The 27,886-nt window shown below is 36.7% G+C and overlaps 3 protein-coding genes across 12 annotated transcripts; all 3 read left to right on the top strand.

Moving 5' to 3' along the window:
• The first annotated feature begins 45 nt into the window (after positions 1 to 45).
• Positions 46 to 13,114, top strand: LOC122012429. Of its 9 annotated transcripts, XM_042568966.1 has the most exons (8): positions 47 to 241; positions 532 to 2,176; positions 2,253 to 2,410; positions 9,722 to 10,040; positions 10,693 to 10,896; positions 11,511 to 11,580; positions 12,182 to 12,543; positions 12,639 to 13,114. In XM_042568966.1, the coding sequence occupies exon 2, from the start codon at positions 743 to 745 to the stop codon at positions 2,018 to 2,020; it is 1,278 nt and encodes a 425-aa protein (XP_042424900.1). In that variant the 5' UTR covers positions 47 to 241; positions 532 to 742; the 3' UTR covers positions 2,021 to 2,176; positions 2,253 to 2,410; positions 9,722 to 10,040; positions 10,693 to 10,896; positions 11,511 to 11,580; positions 12,182 to 12,543; positions 12,639 to 13,114. The 9 variants fall into 9 exon arrangements, with proteins under 9 accessions (XP_042424895.1, XP_042424900.1, XP_042424898.1 ...); XM_042568964.1 differs by lacking the exon at positions 11,511 to 11,580; XM_042568965.1 differs by having other exon boundaries at positions 10,693 to 11,580.
• Positions 12,311 to 12,969, top strand: LOC122010512. Its single transcript, XM_042567046.1, has 2 exons — positions 12,311 to 12,543; positions 12,639 to 12,969. The coding sequence occupies exons 1-2, from the start codon at positions 12,311 to 12,313 to the stop codon at positions 12,967 to 12,969; spliced, it is 564 nt and encodes a 187-aa protein (XP_042422980.1).
• Positions 13,115 to 24,224: 11,110 nt separating the features above from the next.
• LOC122012426 (beta-glucuronosyltransferase GlcAT14A-like) lies at positions 24,225 to 27,779 on the top strand. Of its 2 annotated transcripts, XM_042568955.1 has the most exons (5): positions 24,233 to 24,388; positions 24,970 to 25,702; positions 26,582 to 26,657; positions 26,739 to 26,854; positions 27,085 to 27,634. In XM_042568955.1, the coding sequence occupies exons 2-5, from the start codon at positions 25,201 to 25,203 to the stop codon at positions 27,603 to 27,605; spliced, it is 1,215 nt and encodes a 404-aa protein (XP_042424889.1). In that variant the 5' UTR covers positions 24,233 to 24,388; positions 24,970 to 25,200; the 3' UTR covers positions 27,606 to 27,634. The 2 variants fall into 2 exon arrangements, with proteins under 2 accessions (XP_042424890.1, XP_042424889.1); XM_042568956.1 differs by having other exon boundaries at positions 24,225 to 25,702; positions 27,085 to 27,779.
• Positions 27,780 to 27,886: the final 107 nt, after the last annotated feature.

The following is a 27,886-nucleotide window of genomic DNA, read 5'->3' as shown; positions in this document are numbered from 1 at the left end:
TGCTGCAAATCATGAGGCAGGTAATTATTTGGGTGTGGTTGAGTAACCATTCAGTGATGCGTAAGAAGAGAGAGAAGGAAACGAAAAAGGCGACCGATTCAGCTCGATCAATTCCTAATTCAACGCGACGTCGAAGAAGAGAGGTGTGGGTGGGATTGGTGGTACCTGCGCCGCCGGATTAAAACGGCGCCCGCCAGAGGCCAACGCGGCTGCCGCCTCTCGTAGCTCGCGCAGAGGCCAGGTACGCTTCGCTCTCCTCTCTTTAAGTTCTTCGCACGAGGTTTGAGTTACCTTGTCTATTCGTTTTCTCGTCTTTCTACCGAGATCTGCTTTGCTCAATTCTGTCTCCCGCATCTCGGCCCCGGTGCGGATCATCTCTTGCTTCTTCCGTCCAGTTCCGGTTCACAATGAGACGTTTTATGATTGACCGGTGTTAAATTGGTTTTGATTCTGGTAGTTTGTTGCTTTATTAGGGTTTTCACTGTCTCTTCGTTGAAAATTTAACTTCAAGTTCGCACCTTTTTGGGTCAGGCTTCTCGATCTTGATCTTCTCGAGGGATCTTCCCTTGGAAGGTCTTATTACCGCCTACATTGCTGTTATGGGGCTGACGACTGTGTATAATATTTGTAAGAAAAGGCGCAGACCCTGATAAAGGTTGAACTCACAGAGTTGATATAAGTTGGGAAGTTCTAGCTATGAGTTTATTTAGTGGTTGCTTCTGTGGTTAGTGTTCATTAAGAGATGCCGGTGCCGCCGCCGCCAACTTTGCAGCTGCACCCTCAGCCAACGTCATCACTACCAGGCACAAAGAACTCTTGGATCGACCTTGATGATCTGAAATCTCAGATATTGAAGCGCCTCGGTCAGGATCGTTCACACATATACTTCAGGTTTTTGAATGGTTTCTTGTCACAGAAGCTGAGCAAGAGAGAGTTCAACAAAATATGTATTGCGTTACTCGGTAGTGAGAATATCCCCTTCCACAACCATCTCATTCGTGCAATCCTTCAGAATGCTACCCAAGCAAAGACACCTCCACCACTTGATTGCGGCAAGTTTGCACAAAAGCCAACTGAGGTTGTACCAAAGAAATCACTTCAAGTAGATGATGGTTCAAAAGCTCCGTCAGCAGTGCCTCAAACTTGGTCTAATGGGGATATATTGCCACCATCACCCTGCAAATCCAGGACTGGCATTGATAGTTGCAGGACAAAAGACCGGCCCAGCTCCCTTGGAGCAAGTCCAAGATCAGATATTGCTGCGCATCAGCCTTCCATACCACGTGCTGAGACTGTTTCCACTGAAAATGGTCAATTGTATTTGTTAAAGAGACCATTGCAGCAACAGCATGTTAATTCTTACCCGCCAACAGCAAAGAGGAGGAGAGAGGGAACACCTCTGCTTGATGTGAGTACTGTACATAGCAATCCTCATGCAGAAGCAACATCCATAGGAGATGAGGAGGACATCGATCATTCAAGTTATTTGGATCCCTTCAGAGGCCCTCTTCAGGCTCCACTTGGGATTCCTTTTTGTGCTGCAAGTGTTGGTGGGGCACGAAAGACATTTTTGTCAGCAGGTACTTCTACCAGTGACAGTTATTGGAGAAATCATAATGCTGGCGAACTATGCCATACTGAGGTTTTGAAGGCAACAATGTCAAAGATTGCTGAAGCACAGGGCTTGGAAGATGTAAAATTGGAATCAGCTCACGTGCTGAATCATGCTCTTGATGCTTATTTGAAGCGACTTATTAGGTCATGCATCAAGTTGAGAGTGGGTAGAGAACATGCAATAGCGAAGCAGTCAAGTCCTAGTCTTCAACATTGTACAAAGCACATAAATGGTATTTGGCCAAGAAACAACATCCATGTGCGAGGTAATGTTGGAATTGTGGAAGATACGTGTGCGATTAGTATGAACAACTTAAAGGTAGCAATGGAACTAAATCCACAGCAACTTGGGGAGAACTGGCCTCTGATTCTCGAGAAAATTTGTTTTTGCTCATTTGAGGAATAGAAGTCAGGTCCAATTTTCTGTTTTCCAGAAACTTTGGCACTTTGGTGTCCTTAAACTTTTAGGACTTCTAGGTGGGTAGGCGATGAGCAGATACAAGCTGTTTGGCCAAAAATTACTCTTTTTTCTTTCAGCGTTGAAGAAAAATTCCAGATCCTGGTACGAATAATAACATACTCATTTCATTAGCCCTTGTAAATTGTGGAAACTATACCTAGTTGGCTTTTGATCGTAGATTTGCATCCTTAAGGAGGAACCTTTCTGACATCCATAAATCAAATCCTCATGTGACCTCATAGAAGTCTTCAAATGAACTTTGCAGAAGCATTCCCTCGTTTATCTTCCCAATCATCTTCTGCAAGCTTACATGTTGCAGTTATACTTCATCATTTGGTAATTTACTCCACCCAGCCTCAAATGCCAGTTTGTGGTTCTGCTCTATTTTCAAATCCTGATCATTCAATGCTTCTTAGATACACACACAACTATATATATACCCTTTATTGTTATTGTTACTGGTGTACTTTTGTCAGGTTTATGTCACTATTGCAAGATCTTAAAACTATTTTTTTGAAAAAAATCTAGAGATCTTTTTCCTAGATTGCAAATAACATTACAATAATATATTAAATTGTCGTTTTTCAATTTTTGTTTCCATCAGTTTCTTTGGTTCTATTTTCAGTGGTAGCTATGGTAAATTGGAAAATATTGGAAGAACCCTCTTGTAAGGAAGAACAATGAAGTTTCCTTCTCTTGCTGGTCAAATTTGTTTAAAATGGATTTAAGCTTTATTTTGTCAAATAAGATAGAAGTAATATAGAGGAAATTTAAGGAAGGGTTTTCAAGAAGCTTAAGGATTCGACCGTGTTAGGTTATTAGCCGAATAGATCCATTAAACTATTATGCTAATGCTAGGTTGTTCCCCAGAAGGAATGCATTGAAGGTTCAACTGTAACGTCTCAGCAAAGATTGCTACATTTGAGAACTCGGGTGTAGTGTTAAATATGCAAGAGTCGCGTTGCAAGTATCGGTAAGGACCACTACATCTCCATGAGAACTTGAGTGTAGTATTAAATAAGCAATAGTTCTTACATCATAGATTGTATAAGAACAAATATTATAATAAAACTAATAGTCTAACATTTGGAACATAGAAACCTTCATTGATAATGCAACGAAGATAGTAGAGACGATGATTAACAGAAGAATTAATATTTTGTGTGTACAAGAGACAAAATGGATAGACAAGAAGGAAAAAATGATACAAAACTCGGGTTTTAAGTTATGGTACACAAGAAAGAATAAAACAAGAAATGAAGCGGGTATTGTTGTAGATAGTTTTTTTGTAGGAGTTGTTAGAATGGAGGATAGAATTATAGCTCTCAAAATAGTAATGGCGAAAGAAACTATAAACGTAATTAACATATATGCACCTCAAGAAAGATTAGATGAAAATATCAAATCAAAGTTTTGGAATGACTTTGATGAAGTATTACAAAACATTCCGCCAAATAAAATGATTTTAATAGGAGACGATTTAAATGAACATGTTGGAGTGAAAAATGAGGAATATGAAAAGGTGTATGGTGGTTATGGGTTTGGAACAAGAAATGAAGAAGGGAAAACTATATTGAATTTTGTGATAGCATCTGACCTTATACTTGTAGGACCGTTGGGCCGGCTAGAAGGGGGGGTTGAATAGGCTTGAATAAAACACAACCCTTTCTCGAACGATTAAGCTAACACTTGAAAAATAGATTAAGCATAAAATAAAGCATAAAGACGAGGCATCGGATTTGACTTGGTTACAACCAGGAGGTTGTTAATCCAAGGAAGATGGTCACACTAAGAACTCCTTCAGGCGGAGAAGCCTCGTTTACAGTAGTGTAGGCACAGAAAGAGAGAAGCTAATCTAAGCAGTGGAATCACACAAGTGTTGTAACAATTTCTGAGCTGATGATAAGCTTCTGGACCAAGGCTATATTTATAACCTTGGTCGGGGCGCCTGGAAGGGGTTCCGGGCGCCCTGGGGGGATAAAACTTTATCCCCAACGTTCAGATCGCGTTTGACGCGATCTGGTCAACAAAACAGGTCCGGACGCCCGGAAGGGTTTCGGGCGCCCCGGGCTGCTCCGGGCGCCCCGGAGCTGAAAGTCAACAGTGGTTGACTTTTTCGTCCAGGACCTCTGCTCCGGTTCGGTTCAGCTCGGTCCAGGTCTTCTACTCCGAATCCGTTCGCTTGGGTGATCTCTGCCATCCGGAAAAGGGCTCACCCGAACCCAACTTCCGGTCTTCTCGAGCGGGCTTCCCTCCGGCTTCTCGTCCCTCGGAATCGCCGCGTGTTCCCTTCTCGTCCGTCGGCGTACTCATCCGCAGTCTTCGACCCTCGGACGCACCGCGTGCCGTCCTTCTCGCTAGCTGCGTCTCTTGCTCCCCGAGCAATCTTCCGCTCCGGCTTTCGTCCCTCGGAACCACTGCGCGCTTCCTTCTCGTCCGCCGGTGTACTCTTCCGCAGCACCTCGTCCCTCGGACTGCCGTCCTTCTCGCTAGCTACGTCTTCCGCTCGACTACCTGTTCTCCAAAGATCCTGCACACTTAGACACAAGGTTAGAAATACACAGGACCTAACTTAACTTGTTGATCACACCAAAACAACCTTGGGGTTCCAACAATACTAACTAATATTTTTTTTAAGAAAAGAGAATAATATCGTTACGTTTAAAAGTGGAAATAATAAATCGCAAATTAACTTTTTTATGATTAGGAAGGGGGATAGAAACATAAGTTAATAGCGTTGGATAATTATAGTATCAATATAAGAAAAATATACTAGATTCCTAGAATTAAATGGTGGAAGTTAAAGAATAGGAAACAAAGCATATTTAAGTAGAATGTAGGAGCACAAGTATTAGGTGAACTATATGGTGATTCTAATACGGCATGAGATAGGATGGTATAAAAGTTGAAAATAATAGCAAGAGTGTACTCGGTGAGTCAAATGAGTATGCACCACCAAGTAAGGAATCTTGGTGGTGGAATGAGAAAGTAAAAGAGAAAGTAAGGAAAAACGAACCGTTAGGAATTATATATATGTAAGAACGAGGAAAACTTAAAAAAAAAATACAATAGCCAAGAAAGAGACTATGAGAGCATTGAATGAAGCAAACAATGAAACTTTTGAACGGTTATATCGAAATTAAATAAAAAAAAAAATGAGACATTTATAGAATAGCTAAAGTGAGAGAGAAGACAAGAAATCTGATCTAAATAAAATGTATTAAAGATGAATGCAATAGAGTATTAGCAAATAACGGAGAAATAAAAAAGTTTTCATCAACTTTTTAATGAAAGTTTAGACGATTAACTTAACTTAGGTAATTTAAGTAGGTCAAATAAGTATAGAAATTTAAATTTTTATCGTGGAATTCAAATTTCAGAAGTAGAATAAGTTTTAAATGGGATACAAAATAGAAAAGCGACCAGATGATAGTCTGATAGATGTATGGAAGTGTCTAGGAAAATAAGGTATTGAATGACTTACAAAATTATTTAATATGCTATTGAATACGAAAAAAATATGTCTGATCAATGGAGGGTAAGTACTCTAGTTGCCTTATATAAGAACAAGAGAGACGTACAAAATTATACAAATTATAGAGGCATTAAACTAATGAGTCACACCATGAAATTTTGGAAAAAAGTAATAGAAACAAAATTAAGGAGGCCACGGTGACCGAAAATCAATGTAGATTCATGTTTGGAAGGTCGACAATAGAAGTTTTATATCTTCTCATACAACTAAATGAAAAGTATCGAGAGAAAGCAAGATATGTCAAGTAAAGGCGGTAACTCACCACCTTCTGCCACTGTCGTGCCTGGAATCGCCATCGCTATTGTTGTTTTGCCGCCGCTGCTACCGTTTCACTACCGCGACACGTCTGAACGCGTCGCCTGGCTTGACGATAAAGTCCTGATCCATCACGTGAGCCTGGATGCGTCGTCCGAGCTCGACGACTGGCCGGATGCGTCATCCGAGCTCGGCGACCAGCTCGGACACGTCATCCAAGCCAGGTGACGAGCCCAAACGCATCGTCCAAGCCTGGCGGCGGGCCCGGACGCGTTGTCCAAGCTCGGCGATGGACCTGAACGCGTTGCCTCGACGCAGGCCCTATGATGCTTCCGGACGCATAGTGCGGTTTTGGCGATGCATCGAACTCGTTGCCTAATCGAAACATGGTACGCGGTTTAATTAAACTTTATGTTAATAATTTTAGTCAACTCTAACTATAATTGAGATAATTTAAATAAACTTAATTAAAGTTCTTAAAATTATCTCATTAATTTAATATATATATATATATAATTATTTTATTTTTATTTTTAAATATTTAGATTACTTTTTTTATTTTAAATTAATATATTTTACTAAATTTATATATAAGAATAATGATTATTTATAATATTATATATAAAAAAATAATAAAATAAATTCAACCACCTAGGCGGTCGAGGCGATCACTGACCGCCCCGCCTATTGTCATTTATAACATTGTGTACACATGATATTAAAAAACTTATAATAGAGTCACAAGAAAAATTATATAGAGAATTCTAGAAAAAAGAGATGCACGAGGATATAATAATATAACGTAGCATATATTGAACTAATTAAGGATATGCACGAGGATATAATGACCAAATTGAATTATTCATGCGGATTAACTAAAACATTTCCAATAAAGATAGGGTTACATTAAAGATCAACTTTAAGTCCTTTTCTTTTTACACTAATCATGGATGAACTCACTGGACACATTCAAGATACAGTACCGTGATACATGTTGTTTGTAAATGATATTGTTTTAGTAGATGAGACATGTGAAAGAGTAAAGGCTAGAAGTAAAAGGTTTTAGGTTTAGTAAAGACATAATATATAGAATTTAAGTTTAACAATATTAGACGTAACGAGATTGTAGGATCGAAAGTGCTAGAGAGGGGTGAATATTGCTCGTGGATTTTTCATATTTTTCGTAAATCAATAATATACACAACGGAGAGAGAATTCTAAAGAAGAATCAACAGAGACAAAGTTACACGTTTTTTACTTGGTTTAGAGTCTGACGACTCTTACTTCAAAGCCCGCGATCGTCGATTGCTTTCGTTGGACAATCCATTAATAATTCTAAATAAGTACAAGTATAAAGTGATAATAGTTTAAGTGCTATAAAGGAAATTATACTGACAAATAAACATACGGAGATTCATGCTTTCAGTCGTCGAGAGCCGCGCGCAAATGACTAAATCATTATAGTTGTTATCTTTAAGGTGCTGGTCGAAGTCCATTTTATAGGCCACCTCTGGGCGCTTGGATTGGTCTCCGGTGCCCCCAAGTGGCATCCTCTCGTCGAAACTCTATCCAGCAACTTTGATCCTTACCCAAGCCCCTGGACCACTCTCGAGTGTTTGGACGCTGACGTGTGCCTACCAATCGGAACACGACAACTCATTTGCACGCGCGACTGAGTTTGGCTCAATCTGGGTGCCTGGATGTCAGGCGCCCTGGATGCTCATTTTCCGGCCAATCTTCTAGCTTTGATTTCCTGCACCACAAAGTTAGCACAACAAGCAAAATATATCATTTTGAATGAATTTGACAGTCTCGAGACTATCTGGTTCTGACTTTGAATTTCACGTGAAATCCTAGGTTGAATCGACGTCTACTATTCCCTAAACGGAAAACGCGTCCACACCTACTCCTCTCAGGAGAGTTTACGTGATGCCAAACCGGTCCTCAAGACCGTTTGGACTTTTGCTTAGCATCCGAGACTTTAACGGCTGGACGTCCGATCTATGATCCGTCCAGTCTTCTGCCCGGTGTCCTCGACCTCCAGGACTTTTAGTGCTTGACCCGTAGGGTTTTCTGCCCCATGTCTTCAACCTACTAAGACTTCCGCCAAGTTCCTCGGACCAGGACTTCCTTACCTAGCCACAATTAGGATTTTCACCTACCTAGTATTCACTAGGACTTTTACCTTGCCTAAACTCACTCAGAACTTTCTTGCACACTCAGTCAGACTTATTAGAACTACAATAACCCTTGACTTTGAACCCTTTGTCATTATCAAAACTTGGGTTCGATCATTTGATGCTTCCTGCACCAACAAAAATAATTGTTAAGATAGGAGATGATGAGTTGTCTAGAACCGAGAGTTCTAGTATTTTGGATCTTTTTTACAAACAATAGAGTGATTGAAAGAGATGTCTTATATAGTATACAAGTAATATGGTTGAAATGGATGAGAGCGTCGGGTATTTTATGTGATCGTAAAGTACTTTTAAAACATAAAGTGAAGTTCTACAAAAAAGGTGGTTAGACCTGTTATGTTATATGGTGTTGAATGTTGGACTATGACTCAAGCATATGAATAGAAGATGAGAGTTGCAGAGATGAGGATGTTAAAGCCGATATGTGGATATACGAGGATGGACATAATAAGAAATGAGAGCATTAGCAAGAAAGTCGGAGTTGCATCTATTGAGAGAAAACTCTGAAAGACACGTTTAAGATGATACAGACATCTACTTAGATGGTCAATAAATGCTCCAGTTAGACGATGTGAAACGAGGAAGAAAAAGATTAAAAAAGACTTGATTAGTAATAATAAAATAAAATAAAATTTATTTAAGTATAGATGTTGATATAGTAGGGGGATAAAGCCCAATGATGAAGAAGCATCCATATAGCCGACCCCACTTAATGAGATAAGGCTTGGTTTGTTGTTGTTGTTTTCTCTCGGAAGCTTCTTGAACGAAAAAAAAACATGAAGATTCCTTCTCTTCTTAGTTGTTACTACAAAGGTTGTGTTTCAACTAGTTATATGCACATTAACTTATTTTTATTAATCAAAACAGTCTCTCTATTTTCATCTAATAACCATGCTAACTATCGTCCTGCTAGAAACAGAAATGCATTGGCACCACATAACCTGACTGTAGTGCAGACATATTTATGTAGGCATATCACATAGTAACATGCATTTCCTTGAAAAAGTTGTTCTTGCAAGTTGTCAATTTAAAGTATGATGAACTACTCTCTTGTAGAATCATTCACCATATAGAATATCTCTCCGTCTCTGTTGGAGAAATTAGTCCTATAATTTGGGTTTTAGTTATACTATCAATCACGAGGCACCTATAAAATTATTCCCTACGTACATTAATTTTAACAGTCTAATAAATAATCTAGTTGTGTTATCTTATTGAGTTGGACCAAGGTTAGCTATGTTTAGCTACTCTGACAAGTATAATCCATTTGACAACCTTTCAAACAAATGCTGAGTAATCATATAAGTACCACCTTTAAGTGCTTAGTTAACATGAATGCACACCTAATATCAGTCTGACGGTTTCTCTTTTGCGTTGCCCGAATCATTCACTAGCTAAGTATGTGAAAGGGCACAAGACTAACAGACACTGATTGGCTTGCTACCTTTTTTAATATAAAAGTAGGACCTTGTCGTGTGAATAATCATGTTCTTTGTTGTTATTGAATCTCATCCGTGTGTGATATTTCTGAATTAGACTCCTGCCTTTGGCACAGTTGCATATATTCTCACCTTGGTTTCATCTCTCATCAGTCTCACAAATATTTTGATGACCCAAGTATCAAAAGGAAGCTGACGAGCTTGACTTTCCTTACTACAGAGTACAAAGCTGTTATGGAAGGAGCAGTTCAGGATGGGTGTTGGGCGTGACTAACTAGGCACTCTGCTCCTCTAATGGGAGGAAGCGCCAATCGGAGGACCCTGGGAGAGAAAAGATAAAGATCTTTGTTGATTCTTCCTGGTGTTCCAACAAATCTCAAAGCGGTGCTTATGGTTTTGTTTTCAACAAAATGAAGCCACCAATTTAGCTCCACGATAGTCTTATCTCCTTTATTTGGAGTCTTATTGGCAATCAAAGAAGTTTTTTCTGGAGCTAGGAATCTGGATTCCAGACTTCAAATTTTGGATGTTGTGGTGAGGTCAGTGCTTTCCTCTTGTTCAGTTGCTGTGTTTCTCCCTTACAAAAAATCGGTTCTTCTCACAAGGTTTTCTGTGAGGCATGTTTCCCTAATTTCTTTGCAAGGGTCTCGCTGCGAAAGGACTCCCAGATTTGCAAGATTTTTCATATTTGTTGCCCCTGATAACACTACTAGTTACTAGTTACGAGTCTCAGGCTTTTGTTATTCTTTTATCTAGTCCAGAAAGGAATACCAAGAAGCAGGGCTAATTTCTAATGATCCTAGATGACTATCATTCCAATTGAGAACTTATCTAATGAAGCCTAGAAATATTGTGGAGCATCCTTACTTTTCCATTTTACATATAGCATGATTAAAAGTGAATTTGTAATTGTACTAAAAAACCCACATCTTATATATCTGTACAGCGTTATTCTAGTGATTCTAATTTGTCTTTGGTAAGTGTTTGTGTTATTTTTCTTACTGGCAATAATTGAATACACAAAAGCGCAATGATCACATTAATCTGTTGTTCACATATTACAGGAAAAGGTCTCCTGAACATTTTAACTTTTTTTTTTCATGCTGCTCCGTAAGCTATTAGCGTTGGAGGGTTCGTTAGTGATGCATGCTTTAACATGTACTTTGATGTTGTTTCCAATTGTTTCAGCAGATGGCAAGGACAGTTTGGAATTTGCTTTGCTAGCATGTAAAAAATTTCAAAAAGGTTGGGATAAAGGAGCCAACTCCATCAAGATAGCGCACTAGAAGAATGGCATAAAGGCACTTGTGCCCTTGCCCTGCAGCACTCCCAAGTGGTGAACAACTCCGACCTCAAAATACTGGCTCACTTCTGAAAAGATGTTATGAATGTGAGGTACTGGTAAAATATGATTATGCCAATCGATACAACTTTTTTCTGTTATAAAAAAAATATAATTTCTGAAAAATTACATACATTATCTACTTTTCCTTCATTGAACCGTGCAAAAAACCAACAAAAAAGGGTTTCTGGTTCTACAATTATATGCGTTCATTACTCCTGTAAGGTTATGTTGGTTATCAATCGAGTCTAATAATATGGTTAATCTTTTGCTATCATATTTTTATGCAGGATTTCAATTTTCCCCCCTTTTATATTACTTTTTTTTCTCCATTAATTCCAATGTCGTAGAGTTTGCTATAATTTATTATTTTTTTCAACTTTTTTTCTCCCTTGTGGTTCCTAGACAAAATCAGTCACTCTTCTTCAATGTAACTACAACTAGACGATTTGTCTTTTTCCACACGCATCATTCAGATTGGACAGAGATTGGAAATCACACTAGTTGCACCTTGTCATTTATTGCAGACATGATAAGGTTACGATTTTTTTTTAACATCTTTTAAAAGAGCATCTCTAAAGATACCTTGTACAGAGAAAAGATAACCCTTTACATTTCTTTGGCAAATTATAAGACTTAATGACGAGGATAATAATTAATGCCACAGGCGATGTGCCATCACCGCCAATCAATTATGTTATTGTCCTAAGTGGAGACCACAAAGCGTGCAGCATCATGTGAGCTCAACTCGATCCCGAGCTTTATTTAGTGGTTAAATCGTGCCATTTCTTCTTCAGTCTCTCTACTTTTACTAGTCCTTTAGAAATTAGCCAATTGTAATAACTTTTAAGCATCTATAATCATATTGCAAGATTTTTTTTTTTTTTAAACAAAGACACTGTTTGAGCAATGGATTAATTGGAGAACTTTTCTCCCAATTATGGAGACAACCTTTGCTCGTAATTATTGTAAACTGATTTGTACGTTAACTGTTCTTGATTGCTGGTCGATTGTAGTGTGCAATACTCAAAACTATTTAATAAATATATGCATGAGAAACAGAAAGATTATGGAGACAATTTTAAGCTGCAATCAACATAAATACAGGGTCAGATAAGATTGTGATCTATGCAAAAAATGGCTTCAAACATGACCAAAACACCTAAGTGTTTAAGATCCATGGCTGTTGTCCTGTTTTAGTCCAACACTCTGAGAAAAAGGTAGATAAAAACTGAGGAAATCACAGTGTAGATGGGTAGTTTTAAAGGCCATGGACTCACAGTCGGTGAGCTGATCCGAATATAAAGCACAGACTCTCCCTTCTCTTGCATCTTGCAGGTCAAGAAGACCAAACTTGTAGTCCTCCTGGTCATCCTCTGGCGGATCCAATTGATGACAACAGAGTCATCGAGATCAAACTAAAGAGGCGGCGGCGGGAGCAGCAGCGGGGGCTGAGAGGCTGCGGAGATGAAAGACAAGGTTAGCCTTCATGGCGGAGAAGATGTTGAAGTGGGAAAGAATGGTGTTGCTTCAAAAGATGGAGACCAAGGTGACTCGATGGAGAGTTCTTCCATTGGTGGTGAATCATCCTCATCACCTTTGGCCTCTTCCGAAGAGAAGGAGATCAGCAAAGAAGAAGAAGAGGTGGAGAGTGGAGCTTTGGGGTGTTTAGATTGCCTAGAGGAGTCCCTTCCTGTCAAGTAAGCCCTTTGAATCAATTTGATCCTTAATTATATATATTAACTCGTGAGTTTGACTGGTTCTCAGTTCATGGCTTTCTTATCAATTTCCACAGGAGAGGATTATCTTTGTTCTTCTCAGGAAAATCCAAATCATTCACCAGTTTGTCAGATGTGGCCAACATGACTGCAAACGATCTGACAAAATCGGAGAACTCCTTCAACAAGCGAAGAAGAATTCTCATCGCAAACAAAGTGAGGAGAACTTCTTCCTATAGGTCACTCATCGGCATGTCATTACTGTCACCACCACCATTATTTCAAAATCACATCTCAGAAGAAGCTGGGGAAGCTGATGAAGAATCACAAAGCAACAAAGAAAAGAACAACTCCAAGTGTTTCGGATCCAATAGGTCCTTCTCATTATCTGACCTACAACATGCTTAGTTTCATCGAGGATATTGCTGATAAAGTTAGAGAAAAAGATCGGCATTCCTCTGATTGAGATTTGGGTTGGGGTTCTGATTAAAATTTGTAATAAGAACAAATCGGGGGATTGTGCTAATTAATGGTGTCATCCTTTAGGATCCTATTCTGCTTGCTTCTTTATCAGTGACCTACTTGGTGGGGATTAGATAAGTCCCCCCACCAATAAAAGCTGATGGGTGCCAACTGCCCTCACAACTTGTGTTTAATTTACATGCACAAGATATACATATAATTTACCGTAATATAATACCAATTATATCCAACTTAATGACTACGCATCCGCCGCGTCGTCATGTAAAAGCGGCGGCGATGTTCGAAGCTCTTGCCCTAAAAGAAAGGGGGCGGTTTTGAAGGAACGCACCCGAGTTGTTGCGATCGAGAAGGATGGAGAAAACAGAGGAGTGAATCCGACAGGTTCTTCCAGGGAAGATCGAGTCGGGGAATCCGGCGATGACGCAGGCGTGCACGCATTCGATGACGCCCGACGGCGACTCTGTGATCGACTTCCTCTGAGGCGAGTTCGGGAAGGACGTGGTGGTCGCGGGGGATTCTCCTGGCACGGATTCAAGATGGGGAGGATGTTGGGAAGGTTCGTCGCATGCTCGCAGGAATGGCGATCGACGGGAAGCAGAGGAAGTGGAGATCTCGCAGAATGGGAACGCTTCGACGAGCACGCGTCGTCTCATTAGTGAATTTCCTTTTTTCGACGGGGGAAACTGCAAAACTGCCGCTGTTCGCGGCGTCTTGCGGAGGAGAAATGATATGCCGATGGAAAGGAAGGCACGTAACTCTCAGGATACATTTCCTACGTGGAAAAACAATGTGAAGAAAAAAAATAGAATGACATCAAATGTTTTCTTGAATTGAACCTAACCTAAAGTCAGTGTTTTTTTCCACCAGCGTCGTCTTCCGCCCCAACTGCTGGCAGACGATTGCGCCGGTTGCCTTGTCGAGTGCTTGCCAAACGATAAGCTCCGCTTGCTGGCGCAGACCCCGGAGCAGGATCAACGCCTTCTCCCTTTCCCTAGACGGTATCTCCTTCTGCATCTTCCCATGTATGTTTTCTTTTGAATAAATTTCATGGTTCATTATTTTGCTTAAAGGGTACCTTGATTGCTGCTTTGATGTGTATTCATAATAGCAAAAGAAACATACTGAATTTATTTGCATCTTTAGTTTTTGTCAATAATTATTTTATTTGAATTTAGATGGTAAAATTGTTATGGAGCAACAACTATTAATTGAGTATGATGTGTTAGTGTGGTTGATTGGACAAACTAAAATGCAATTGATACTTCATAAATTAGGATGTATTTTTTATCTAATAAATCATATGCCCAAGGTCTTGATTTTGATATTTAAAAGTTGGGTTACAAAAAAGAGTATCTTACCATTAAATTAAATTAAGTTAAATTAAAATTAAATTAAGTTAAATTAAATTAAATTAAGTAAAATTAAATTAAATTAAACTAAATTAAATTAAAATAAAATTAAGTTAAGTTAAATTAAATTAAAGTTAAGTTAAGTTAAACTAAATTAAAATAATTAAATTAAGTTAAATTAAATTAAAGTTAAATTAAATTTAAATTAAATTAAAATTAAATTAAAATTAAAATTAAACTAAATTAAAATTAAATTAAATTAATTTAAATCAAATTAAAATCAAATTTAAATTTAATTTAAATTAAAAATGTTTCTAATTTAAAAATCATTTTAAAAATATTTTTTTAAAAAAACTCTTTTAGAAATTATTTAAAAATCATTTTTAAAATCTTTTTTTAAAAAAATCTTTTAAAAAATTCCTTTAAAATATTTTTAAAAATCCTTTTAAAAATCTTTTTTTTAAAAAAAATTTAAAATCATTTTAAAAATATTTTTTAAAAAAATTCTTTTAAAATGATTTTAAAATCCTTTTTAAAATTATTTAAAAGTATTTTAAAAATTATTTAAAAATCATTTTAAAATCTTTTTTCTTTTAAAATTTATTTAAAACCCCTTTTAAAATTATTTAAAAGTATTTTAGAAATTCTTTTAAAAATCTTTTTTAAAATTATTTTAAAAATCCTTTTAACAAATATTTACAAATATTTTAAAAATTCTTTTAAAAAATATTTAAAAATTATTTTAAATCCTTTTAAAAATTTATTTTAAATTTTTTTAAAATATTTCTTTTAAAAATTAGTTTTAAAAAGATTATTTTAACTTAAAAAGAATTTCAGGTAAACTTAAAGTTAAACTAAATCTAAATCCTAATGAAATTATTAACATTTGATTAACTTAAAATTCTAAACTGAATTAAATAATTAATAAGTTAATAATTGAAGTAAATATTATTAGGGATTGGTGACCGGCTTGAAGGGGGGTTGGATAGATGGCGCCCCCAAATCGATCGCTTCTCCTACGATGTTAGCTTGCGCAGTGGAATACAAACAAAACAAACAAGCTAAAGGCTAAAACTAAGAAAGGAAATGCAAACCGCTAACACGTTCGTTTAACGTGATTCGGAGATTAGAGCTCCTACCCCACGGCGTGTCCTTGAGGTGGACGATCCCGATCTATCGGTGGATTAGCCCCCGGCAAACTCCGGCTATCTCAAGTAGCTCCTTGTGGGTGGAGAAACCTCACAACAACACTCACAAACACTTGAGAACAAGTAGACTACTAATTAGGGTTTACCACCACTAATTTCGTCAACTATAACCAAGCTCCCAAGCTTTGGTTATATAGGTCCCGGGTTGAAAACCCTGCCTACCAGTCGACTGCCAAAACATGCAGTCGACTGCCCTTTGTGGAAATTCGACCGTTCATCTCAACGGCTCGATACCAGTCGACTGCTAAAAACTTGCAGTCGACTGGTGCAGTCGATTGCTAAAACATGCAGTCGACTGATCCACACTAACCGAACGAACAAAACCATTTTGTTCGCACCCAGTCGACTGCGCGGTCGACTGCACCAGTCGACTGCTAAAACATGCAGTCGACTGCTACAGTATTGCTACAATAACGCTACAGTAAAATCCTAAAGCTAGGATTTTACTCCGAGTACAATCTCTCGTGCACTCGTACCCTCACCCTTATGACTCACTTGACGCTTCTTTGCAGCCTTGACCTCTTGCCTTCAAGCCTACTTGCTTTGGCTCTCGTCCCTCGGATGCATTCAAGCCCGCGGCTCGTCCCCGATGCCATCCTTCGCGTATGCCTCGAAGTCGCTTCTCTCGGCCCTTGTCCTCGCTATCTTATCCACGGTCTCTCGGATGTTCCATCCTTCACTGGACTCGAAGTCATCAACCTGAGTCACATGTGTATCCTGCAGTCCTGCACAACTCAAATACACATATCAAATAACAAGGGTGAACCTAACTTAAACCTTTTGCCCAAACACCAAAACACATTATCGCACAGACCATTGGGATTGCTCTAACAAAAACTTCAAAAATTAATTGTAATCTAAATTAGACCTAACCTTTAAACTTAATCTTAATTTAACTCAATCGATCTTAATTTTAACATTAGTCAAAATCTTAATTTCGCTATAATTAAATCATAATTTATCATTATTAACGATTGATTCAAATTGAACCTTAATAAAATTAATATTAATTCTAAACTTAGCTGATCCTAATTAAACTATACTTAAGTTACTTAATCAAAATTTAAATATCAAGTAAATGAAAACAAAATATAAATTATAACTATTATTTTTAAATCCATCGATATTAAATCAATTAATATGAAATTTAATCAGATACTCAAGTAAAATAAAAGTCAATAATGATTAAGTATTATTAAATTTGTAACAAATTACTTATTATTTATTATTGAGAATAATTGATTATTGATTAATTTCAATAATCTTAATTTTATCAAACAATTATACCAAATGTATAGAAATACTTATATAAATAATATATTCGATAAACATAAGTATTACTAACATTGAATCCCTTAAACACTTAGGTAGAAAAATGTGTTAAGACTTTGAAGTTTAACCCAAACTTTAGTGTTAACTTAAGTGGAAGTGATAAATTAAGGGGAAGTAATAAATTTAGGAGAATATCAAATTTAGAAAGAGAAGTTCAGGGGAGGATTAATTGCCCTCATACTTATTTTCCCATAATTAAAAATATTTTTTGAAATTAATTTTGAAAAATATTTCCTTAAAAGTATTTTAAATCCTTTTAAACTAACTAAGTTTTTTTTTTAAATTAGATCTTACTTAGTTTTGAAAATTATATTTGAAAATTAAATTTTACAAACTTAGTTGGATTTGATTTTGTAAACATGACTTTGATAAATTTATTTTTGTAAAGATGGTATATTTGAAAATTATCCTTTATAAAACTTATTTTAAAAAAAAATAAGTTCTATGGATTCTACCTTAGACTCCCCCGAGTCAATCTGACTTTAATTCAAATTCTTTATTGCATTTTCGTTCACTTCCTTAATCGCTCAATTTTTTCTATGTTATTTTTGATGAATGTCAAAGGGAGAGGGGTGGTTTAAGTTAGTTAAAACAAAACAACGAAATACAAAATATAAACCAACTTAAAAAACCTTATAATTGCTTATTTTACTTGCATTTTTTCACTAACTTAACTCAGGTTGTCATCGCATCAAAAAAGGAGAGATTGTTGGTGTGGTTAGCACTAACAGTCTAACTCATGTTTTGATGAATGACAAAGTAGGTTAAGTTAGTTTCATAGTGATCTAACACTTTGACGAAGTGTGCAGGAGAAGTCCAGCTAGGTCAACGGGTTGACCTAATAGCTAGCATGAAGCCCAGACTAGTCGATGGGCTGACCGGATGTTTGACACGAAGTCCAGCTAGGTCAACAAGTCGACCTGATAGCTGGCACGAAGCCCAAACTGGTCAATAGGATGACCGGATGTCTGGCATGAAGTCCAGCTAGGTCGACCGACTGACTTGATAGCTGGCATAAAGTCCAGACGGGTCGAAGGGCTGACCGAATGTCTGACAGGTAAGTTAAGGTAAGTCACTGGAGGGGAGTGATTGTGAGGACGTATTTCTGGGAAGGGAACTTAGGCGTTGATCTAATTTAGAACCATTTCAGAACTCTAAGTTGAGATATTGACTAGATTCCGATCTCGGTGAGACGAAATCTAATTAATACTCTATTTGTTCATTATAACTGTGCTAATACTTTGTTTTACAGGGTAATATAGTTTGCATTTTGCCTCAGACTAACTCTTTCTTGTAAGAGAAGGACTTTCTGGAGAAAAGTAGTCTGGGCGCCCGGAAGGGATCCGAGCGCCCAGAATGCAAATTCTATCCCCGACGCACGGCGCCTTGTGGAGCGCTCTGGTTGGACGGGCTACGTCACACTCCAGGTGCCCGGAAGGGATCTGAGCGCCCGAAGTCTCCTATATAAGGAGGATGCACCCTGGAGCAAAGAATAACTAACAATAAGATCTTCCAATGCTTGCTCTGCTGTGTTGTGCTCCTGCGACGCTACGAAGCTACTCCGACAACAAGCGGCTCAAGTTTTTCTTTTCAATGTTGTCGGTATTCCTTTCTAATAATTCCTGTACTCGGTTTTTGTAATAACTGTGCGAATTATTAGTAATTGTCCAACGGAAGCACTTAACGAGTGCGTGCCTTGGAGTAGGAGTCGACCAAGGCTCCGAATCAAGTAAAAAAAATTACTTGTGTTAGCATTGTGTTTTCATCTTTCCGCTGCGTACTTAAATATTTTTCGATCGATATTCACCCCTCCCCCCCCCCCGGTCTATCGATTTTCACAATCCAACAATTACTATGCAAATGATTAAATGTGAGACTTCCTGCCTGGTGTCTGGTCCTCTTGATCTGAATATAGGAGCCCCACTTTCTTTGTTCGAGGTCAATATTGTACCCACATAGCTCAATCAGACCATAGCTCTTGTGCACAGTCAGCGGTTAAACCTTCTGACAGTCCGGGCTCTGATACCAATTATAGAATCGAAAAGAATTTAGATATCTCCATAATTGTATGATATTGCCCACTTTGGGCCTAACCTCTCATAGTTTTACTCTTGGGCTCTCCCCAAAAGGTCTCATGTCAATGGAGATATATTTTCTATTATAAACTCATGATCTTTCCCGTGTGTTTTTAATGTGAGACTATGTTTGCAACATTGCAAACCCAACAATGTATTTAATGGGAGTGACAATATATAAGGTGTAATGACAGAGGCATGTTAATATTTAATAAATAATCTTTTCAAAAATATGTAAGGGATATGTCATGTGGCTTGGGTAGTCAAGGCAACCGGAATTGTCTTATTCGGACACATAACAATTCAATCTGGTAGACTTTCGCCTCTTTTGACTAGACTTAAAGGGAGACTTATAATTCAAGAGGTAATCATGGCATCTAAGAGGTAATCTGAGAGCACCATGTGGATAAGAATGTCAACAGTTTTGTTAAGATGACAATCAAAGTTGAGGGAGAGTCGAGTTGTTAATTGAGGGAGAGTCGAGTTGTTCCCCGAATTTATGTAGCCTCGATTACCCGCAACCCTTACTCCATGACACTCCCGACCTCGGGTCGTCCGTCTACTAGTCTCCTCCTAACCCAGTGGCATCCCCGACTTCATGACACTCCCGACCCCTGGTCGTCCATCTCCAAGTTGCCTCTCGACTCGCCGAGGTCCCCAATTCCATGACACTCTTGACCCCGAGTCATCCGTATGCAAGTCGCCTCCAGACTCGACATCGTCCCCAACTCCATACACTCTTGATCTTAGGTCGTCTGCCTGTAAGTCACCACTAACTCGGTGGCATCCCTGACTCTATGTCATTCTCGACTTTGGGTTGTCCATCTCCATGTCGCTGCCCGACTCAGCGGCACCCCTCGACTTCATGACACTCCTGACCCTCGAGTCATCCTTAACTCCGAATAGCCCTCAACCAAGAACAATAAGGGGTGGCCTGTTGAAAATAATCTACGTAGCTGTTATTCTCTGAAGATCATGGGAAATGTGATTGTTTCGTCCGAAATGGGGACAACGCCGCTATTTATTTTGAAAAAAAAAGTGGATAACACACACGCGAATCTCGAGTAATTTTGGGAAAAGTGGATAACACAGACGTGGATCTTGAGATTTTCAGGTTATTTTAGGAAAAAAGGATATCGTTTGCATGGATCTCGGGATACGTCAAGAACGTGAAAATTAGTCGCTGCTCAATAAAAGTAGCCTTACTCTGACGGCTATAGGTACATGCAAAAATGCATCAAAAAAACCCTAAGCTCTTTTATGTTCTTCTTCATATACCTTCATTGAAAACTAATTAGAGTGTCAGAGTGAGTGCGCTAGGAAACCTCTGGCCATCACTATAATCTTTTTTCTTTCTGATCTCAACCAGGCTCCAAAAGATTTTCTCACCGATCCTCTTTGTCACTAGACGATTAACGACCAAATTAGCATCTGCACTAACACATTAATGGTTCATTCATCAATGCCCTCAAGTAAGATCAACGAACATTATTTATGAAAATTGATGAGCTTAAATATATTCAAGATTATTCGTTTAATTAAATAAATTATTTAAATTTATTCATTTAATTATTCTTGTATATATTAAATAAATAAAAATAAATTTTATCAAATCAAATACTAAATTTATTTATGAACATCCGCATTTACATCTTGTGTTCATTTTTGGATGACAAGTTGTTTTAATCATTTTACATTTCTGTTCAGTTTTTATTATTATTTTATGCTGTTCGGATATTTTAAAAAAATAAGTAAATAAATAAAAGAGAGAGTCAATATTACATTTAATTTTTATTATTTTCCGCTTTCTTAATTAACATATGTCAGCAATAATTCGTTGGTGCGAAGTGTCAACGTTAATTTTTTTTTCCAGCGCATTTAATCATCATTGTTAGTTAGCTAAAAGAAATACACGCCAAACAATTAAATTAACGAGACGTGTATTAATGAATGAATGAAGGTATTATATAACTTATTCTTTGTCACATTTTCTCAACTACAGATAGGAACGAATACATCCCTACAACAAGGAGCACATCTTCTTCATCTACTGCAATAAAATATGTATAATATTATACGTCATATATTTTGATGTGCAGAAGTCAGAACTTGAGAGAATTATGTATTAGTTGTGTTGTCCTTTTCAACAATATTAATTATGTTTGTTCTATCAAAATTGAGTTCTTAATTATTTCTAGACAAAATGAAATTGAATATCTTATGCATAATTTTTTAAAAAAAGATACCACGGGTATAGTGTAGATGAAGGTTATTACATATATCCATAGTTCGATTCATAATTACAATATATTTGTAAAAAAAAATTTAAATAGAACTTGCAATTAATGAATGTTATGTTTTTGGATTGTTCATCGTGAGTACTTCTTAATTTATTTTGATGACTGATGAAAATTTTTTATAGAACTAAATCGATAGGACGTTGTATGATATGATTAATTATTTTTTCTATTATTAAGAAAGCTGATAGAGTACCAAATGAAATATTCCTCTAAAGTATCACAATCAACAATATAAATATAAATATAAATAAATAATCCTTTCTGTTCGATGCGACTCCCGTGTATGCCATTCATTAGGATTCTCTTCTTTTCACATTTTATTTTGAGAAATATTGATTGCCTCCACCTCTTAGACTAATCACCTCTAAACAATTATTAAGAAATCAAACCCTACCCCTTATCAATTATTGTGGAGATAATTAAGATAATAATAATTAGTGTTAAATCTTACTATTTTATTAAAAATCTTCTCCCTTTACTAACTAACTTTTGGTGAAGCCTAAAATGAATTTACGTTAATATCCTTTTTTCTATTCACATTACAAATAATTCCAAGATTTATTAGTAATTCCACAAGTGAAACAATCAGTAATCTAGAGTTCGACACTCAGCTACGGCATATTATTATAAATTTTTCTCAGCATTAATTTTCTCTAGTCATTATGATCAAAGAAACTTCTATAAATATTTTAGGCCGACAAAGTTAAAAAAATATACTTTTCTTAGTTTTTTACTAAGATAAGTATAATATTAAATTAAATTAATTTTTTCATAGGGAAGCCATAAGGGTGACACTCGAAAATCTAAACAATCCAGATTTTCAATGACCCAAATAATTCAAAATTTCAAAAGTTAGATACTTTATCCTAACGATTCTACTTTAGTATTTTAATGCTAAAATATTTTAATTAATATAATTTTATTATAAATGGTCAATATGATTTCAATGTATTATATTATACACGCGACGCATGTCCACGATCACTAGTTTTAATTAATTATCTCTTCTTTCATGTGGAGTTTTACTTTCTTAGGGCGATATGAATTATACTATTATATTATTAAATGAATTATACTAATCGCCCTCTGCTTTCCTCGTGTTCGTGTATATAATTTGTCTGCTCGTTATTGATTGGTATGATGCATTGAATTCTATTTATTCAACGCGTACGATCATCATCATAGTAGTTATTATAAGCTATTGTTCGCTCAACATGCACATCATCATCATGTAAGTTAAATCCATAAGATAAAATACTCTATTTATAATGTATTAGCTCCATCATGGACAGAATGATTAATTTGGCGTCCACTTCGAGAATAACATAATTGTCCCAGGACGGCCACGGTTAGATTTTTCAAGTGATTTCATGAAAGCCTTTGAAAATTTAGCTTAGTAGTCCATAGAAAAATTCTCGTCCAATTAAATCGATTATTTGTAAAATTAATCGATTCAAAAATTTAGATATCTAGATTAAAAAAACATAATTACTATATGTATGTATACCCATAGAGTTATGATATGCTCCTAGACTATACACATCTATGAATGATTGGGTTGAAATTCAGAGTGTTCAGATTAATTTTAGACATCCCATATTAATTTCAAATACTCAAAGTATTTGAAAGTCATCTAAATACTTATAACTCATGCTCTTATATATTCTTGGACGTTTTTCACATATCTGAATCCTGTCTAGACGCCTCCGGTTTAAAAAAGTAAGTCGAGATGTCCAGATACTGGACATGTAAGGGATGTCTAGGATTATATAAGATAAGAGTATGTATGATATTAAAATTATATATAGATATAATTTTAAGTTTTTGTCAAAATAAAATGTGAATAAATAAGAGGAGATAAAAAAAATCAGAAGGCCCACTAAAATTAATTTTTACTCGAGTAAATCAGAAGGGCAGGTGAATTCATAAAATTTTCAAATTCGCAAGTGTAAAAAATGTGAATAAATAAGTACAAACGTGTAATGCTTTTGAGGCTTATAATTTTTACCATATATTTTGTCTCCTTTGTTCCCTCTTATAAAGCTACTATTTTATTTCTCTAGACGTCTTCTTTCCTCTCAAATACGGTAAAAAAAAATAATAATAATTAATCAGGCTACCAGGCCAGATGAGAAGTCAACATGCTGTAGTGTCCTTTAGTGATAAATTTTATTTATTTTTTTAAATACGTCGTAACATATTATAGCTAAGAATTAAACCATACCATGAATATCTAGAGACAATTGATCACTTTTACCATTTTACCATAGCCCCGGGACTCTCTCACCATCGATAAAAAAAGATAAGGAATATTGTAGATAAATTAAAAAAAATATTCAACTCATCGTGATCTCTATATATTTGAGATGGTGCTCTTCCACAATATAATTATATAATAATAATAATAATAATAATAATAATAATAATAATAATACCAACACGTTATCGTCCATATTAATTATCCTATTTAAGTATTTTATTTTAAATTTTAGATAAGATAATTAAATTTTTTTTATTAGATAATCTATTTATATTCTAAATTTTATATTTATAAATAATATTGAATAAATTTTATTCTCTAAATATTATAGAAATAGAGAATAAAATAAAAAAATAATATATAATATAATAAAAAATAATTATTTAAATTTAATAAAGTAATTTTTTAAAACTTAAATTATGTATTTTAGGTAGGAAACTGATGTACCACAACGACTAGCAGTAAATTTACAATAAAACGGAGTCCAAAAATGTAGCCTGTTTTTTGAAATTTACTTTAATATTTACTGTAAATAAAAAAAAAAGAATTAAATCGATTGTGTTTTGTGGGTCCTACCTGCCCTATCACTGTCCGAAAGCCACGACAGTGAAAGAGACAGCTGCCCGAGTCATCGTTTGAAGTTTCCACCCCGTTGGGTGTCTCCCCACTCTCCGTCCTCCGATTGCAAAAGTTCGATCTTTCCTTCTTTTTTACCTCTACTAGTTTCTCGTCATCAATTCATTCACCAACTTCTGAGGGTTTGGGGAGCAGCAGCGCCTGCTCGCGACTCCCTCCTAGCACCGTTCGTGCAGTCGCGCTTGTGAGCTCTCTCTCTCTCTCTCTCTCTCTCTCTCTCTCCACGGCGGTGCTTTGTGGTTCGTTCCCTGTAGGTTTTTTGGGCTTCTCCAGAAAGATCTAGCATCCTCCTTCGGTGTTCCGTAGTAAGCGCCTCGAAAGTTTGACACTTGGAATCAGTCCTGCGCCACTTGTTCTTCGTTTCCTCAGCCTGGACATCGATCCGGACAAAAAAAATACTCGGCGCCTTGCAATTTTCCCTATTCTATTGTTTTTCTTCCCTTTTTTCGTTCGCGGATTTGGGATGCGCCATTTATCGATTTGGTGAATCTTTGACCTTCCTCGCTTGTTCCTCGTTCGATCTGCCATCCTTTGCCAGCTACGTCTTTGAGCAAAATTCACTATTTTCCTTTTTTTTTAACTTCTTTTTTCTTCTGTAGATTTGGCACGACGAACATTATCTCTTTTGAATTGGCTATATATTTAGTCTCATTGTGTTGTCCCACTTCCGTATTTACCATAATCAATTTCCCTATCTGCTCTTCTCGAGAAGTCAAATCTTGGAGACGGACGAATTCCTTCTGATCTTTGTTTACTACTTTCTAGGAAAAATAAGTTTGATCTACAACCGCGTAGTTGTTGAACTCAGTTTGCTATTCCAAGTTAAAGTTGCATTTCGAGATATAAGGCTATTTGCGAATTGGTTAGTCAGTTATTTAGGGTGCATAAAAGAGATTATTTCTGCTTGCCCGTCAGTTGCCTGCTTGTGTTCACAGCGTTGTTTCTGATCCCAAAAAAGTTGATTGTAGATGCTGGATTGCATATCCAGGCATTTCAATGTGGCTACTTACGCTTCGACAGTCAATCAGGATCTCAGTTCTCATTATCGCTGCAATTACCTTAGTGGTTCTTTCTCATTCGTTTATAGGAGGATGGGCTACTAACCAGAAGCTTGAAGTTGCTGTTAGGCCTCTGTTGAAGGTGCCTTCAGATCCTCCAGTTTTTGCATATTGGATATCTGGTACTGGCGGTGATGCTCAGAAGATTTTAAGGCTGTTGAAAGCAGTGTACCATCCGAGGAACCATTATCTTCTTCACCTAGATGCAAGCAGTGATGATCTTGAGAGGAAAGACCTGGCACGCTCTATTGGATCCGAGAGGCTCTTTAGATCTTTTGGAAATGTTGATGTTGTTGGGCAATGTTATCCAGTGGATCAAACTGGACCATCAGCAGTTGCTGCAACACTTCATGGAGCAGCAATTCTGCTCAGGCTTAACACGGATTGGGATTGGTTCATCACATTGAGTGCTGTGGATTATCCTCTCTTGACTCAGGATGGTGAGTGCTATCATAGTTCTCATGAAACTGATTGATCTTGTCATGATTAGGTTTTAATTTCTAATTTTCACTGAAATTTTGAGGCGTTTCATGGTATTTCCTGCATTTGAAACACTGAAATGAAGAATTAGATGATCTTGGTATTACAAAAAGGGCATCCCTTTACACAGATCTGAATGGTGGAAAAGATCTATGCAGCTAACAGCTGCCTAGGATATGCTATTTGTTGTTGTTAATTGCTACTGTACGGAGTTCAAAGATTACAGTTATAGTCTGACATGGATACAATAATCAACTTTAGTTTATTTTCATTGTTGACAAACTGTGGCATCTCTAACTACTGTAACTGAATAACTTGTTCTTGTTGCTTGATTTCAGCTAATGAGATTTCTTTACACGTGATTCTGGCTTCTTACTTTCCTAACCTTGTAGTGAACAATTAATTTCTTGCAGGGAAAATATATTCCATTTTTGTATTAATGTGTCTTGATTGTTCAGTTGTCAAATATGGTCAACTTTTGTACGAACGTGTCTTGATTGTCTTAAATATGAATGCAGGATTAGACAAGGAGCACTGTGATACTCTGATCTTGCAAATATTTTAGGCTGTAACACATGTACCGTGCTTAGTTATAAATGTACCCTAAAAATTAATGATGACTAAAAACTTCTGGTTTCCAATTATGGACTGGTTTTTTTGTTGAGGCCTTGTTGTTTTCTACCTGTTCAAATATATGCTTGTGCATCCAATTTTTTACTTGTTTCAGAATCAGAATGTTTTATTATCTAGCATATAAACATCAATTCTGAATTATGATCCTAGGTGTTTTTAGTATGTTCTTTCCTCGTAATGATGCTTACAATTTTATCTTTGTGCAGATCTGCTTTATGTTTTCACTTCTTTGCCCAGGAATTTGAACTTCATTGATCACAAAGGTGATCTAGGTTGGAAAGAGTAAGCCTATCTCAATGACACTGAATATATTCATATATTTGCATCCTGAATTTTTCAAGTGTTTATTCTTTCTGATGATAGGCATGAGACGTTTAACCAAATTGTCGTCGACCCGAATCTTTATATGGAGAAGAAAACGCAACTGTTAATCACTTCAGGAGTTCGCAAGACACCAAATTCCTTCAAGTTATTTACAGGTGCATCAATTTGCATAGTTTAAACGACCATATTGTGCTAGTTTGTGTGTACAGTTTGTCTATTGAGATGCTTGATGTCTTTGATATTGCATCTAGTATTTCTTAGTATAGTTTTATAGCATTCTCATCAAGTTTAAAGCCCAAATTGTATGCAGATATGTCATAAAGGTTTTTGTAAGGAAAAGTCATGTTATTGTGTTTATTACTTATCTTTTAGACATCATAAACAGGTTCTCCATGGGTGATTCTTAGCAGACCTTTTGTGGAGTATTGTGTGCATGGCTCGGACAACCTCCCTCGGAAATTACTCATGTACTTTGCAAATGTAGCTCACTCTCCGGAAGCCTACTTCCAAACTGTGATATGTAACTCACCTGAATTTCAAAACACAACCGTCAATAATGATCTGAGGTACTTTGTTTGGGAGGATCCACCGGGGTTGGAGCCCATCTTTCTCAACGCAACACATCTGAAGGGCATGATGAAGAGCAGAGCAGCTTTTGCTAGGAAGTTCATGGAAGGTGATCCTGTTCTAAAGAAGATGGACAAGAAGGTGTTAATGTACAAATCAAGACAGCGATGCTTTGAAAAACCTGGAAATAGAGCAGTGAAGAATTGGGAAGGTGAATCCTGCTATAGCCGGGAGAATGTGAACATTATTAAGCCCAGTAACTCTGCAATGAGGTTAAAAAGTTTGGTGACGGAGCTTGTTTCGTCGGATAAGTTGTACTCAAACCAATGTAAATTCTGATGTGCTGATCTACCTGTTCTTTGGAAGTCCGGTAATTTTCTCATCCCACAAAAAGTTGATGCTGAAATCATTCATTGGCTTCAGCAGCAGCTGAAATCCTTATAGAAGCTAGCTTCAAATTCCATGCAACAATTGAAACAATAAATGGTTCATCCATTCCGGCTTTTCGTTTAACCATCACGCATGTTGATATTTAATTTTCTTAATTTACTTTGTTTCTAATTATCGAATTAACACTCAATTTATGAATTTATTGTTCATTTACAGTGTGCTCACAAGTG

The sequence above is a fragment of the Zingiber officinale genome, chromosome 8A, assembly GCF_018446385.1.
Source record: "Zingiber officinale cultivar Zhangliang chromosome 8A, Zo_v1.1, whole genome shotgun sequence".
In the NCBI taxonomy this organism is placed as follows: Eukaryota; Viridiplantae; Streptophyta; class Magnoliopsida; order Zingiberales; family Zingiberaceae; genus Zingiber; species Zingiber officinale.
The sequence above is the reverse complement of the archived record's forward strand: the minus strand, read 5'-3'. Positions and strand labels throughout refer to the sequence as shown.

Excerpts from the sequence above, each read along its gene's own strand:
- LOC122012429 (XM_042568964.1), top strand. The coding sequence starts at position 743 with ATGCCGGTGCCGCCGCCGCCAACTTTGCAGCTGCACCCTCAGCCAACG.
- LOC122010512 (XM_042567046.1), top strand. The coding sequence starts at position 12,311 with ATGAAAGACAAGGTTAGCCTTCATGGCGGAGAAGATGTTGAAGTGGGA. Across the intron at positions 12,544-12,638 it reads GAGGAGTCCCTTCCTGTCAA|GAGAGGATTATCTTTGTTCT; the intron begins GTAAGCCCTTTG and ends CAATTTCCACAG.
- LOC122012426 (XM_042568956.1), top strand. The coding sequence starts at position 25,201 with ATGTGGCTACTTACGCTTCGACAGTCAATCAGGATCTCAGTTCTCATT. Across the intron at positions 26,658-26,738 it reads GGTGATCTAGGTTGGAAAGA|GCATGAGACGTTTAACCAAA; the intron begins GTAAGCCTATCT and ends TTCTGATGATAG. Across the intron at positions 26,855-27,084 it reads TTCCTTCAAGTTATTTACAG|GTTCTCCATGGGTGATTCTT; the intron begins GTGCATCAATTT and ends CATCATAAACAG.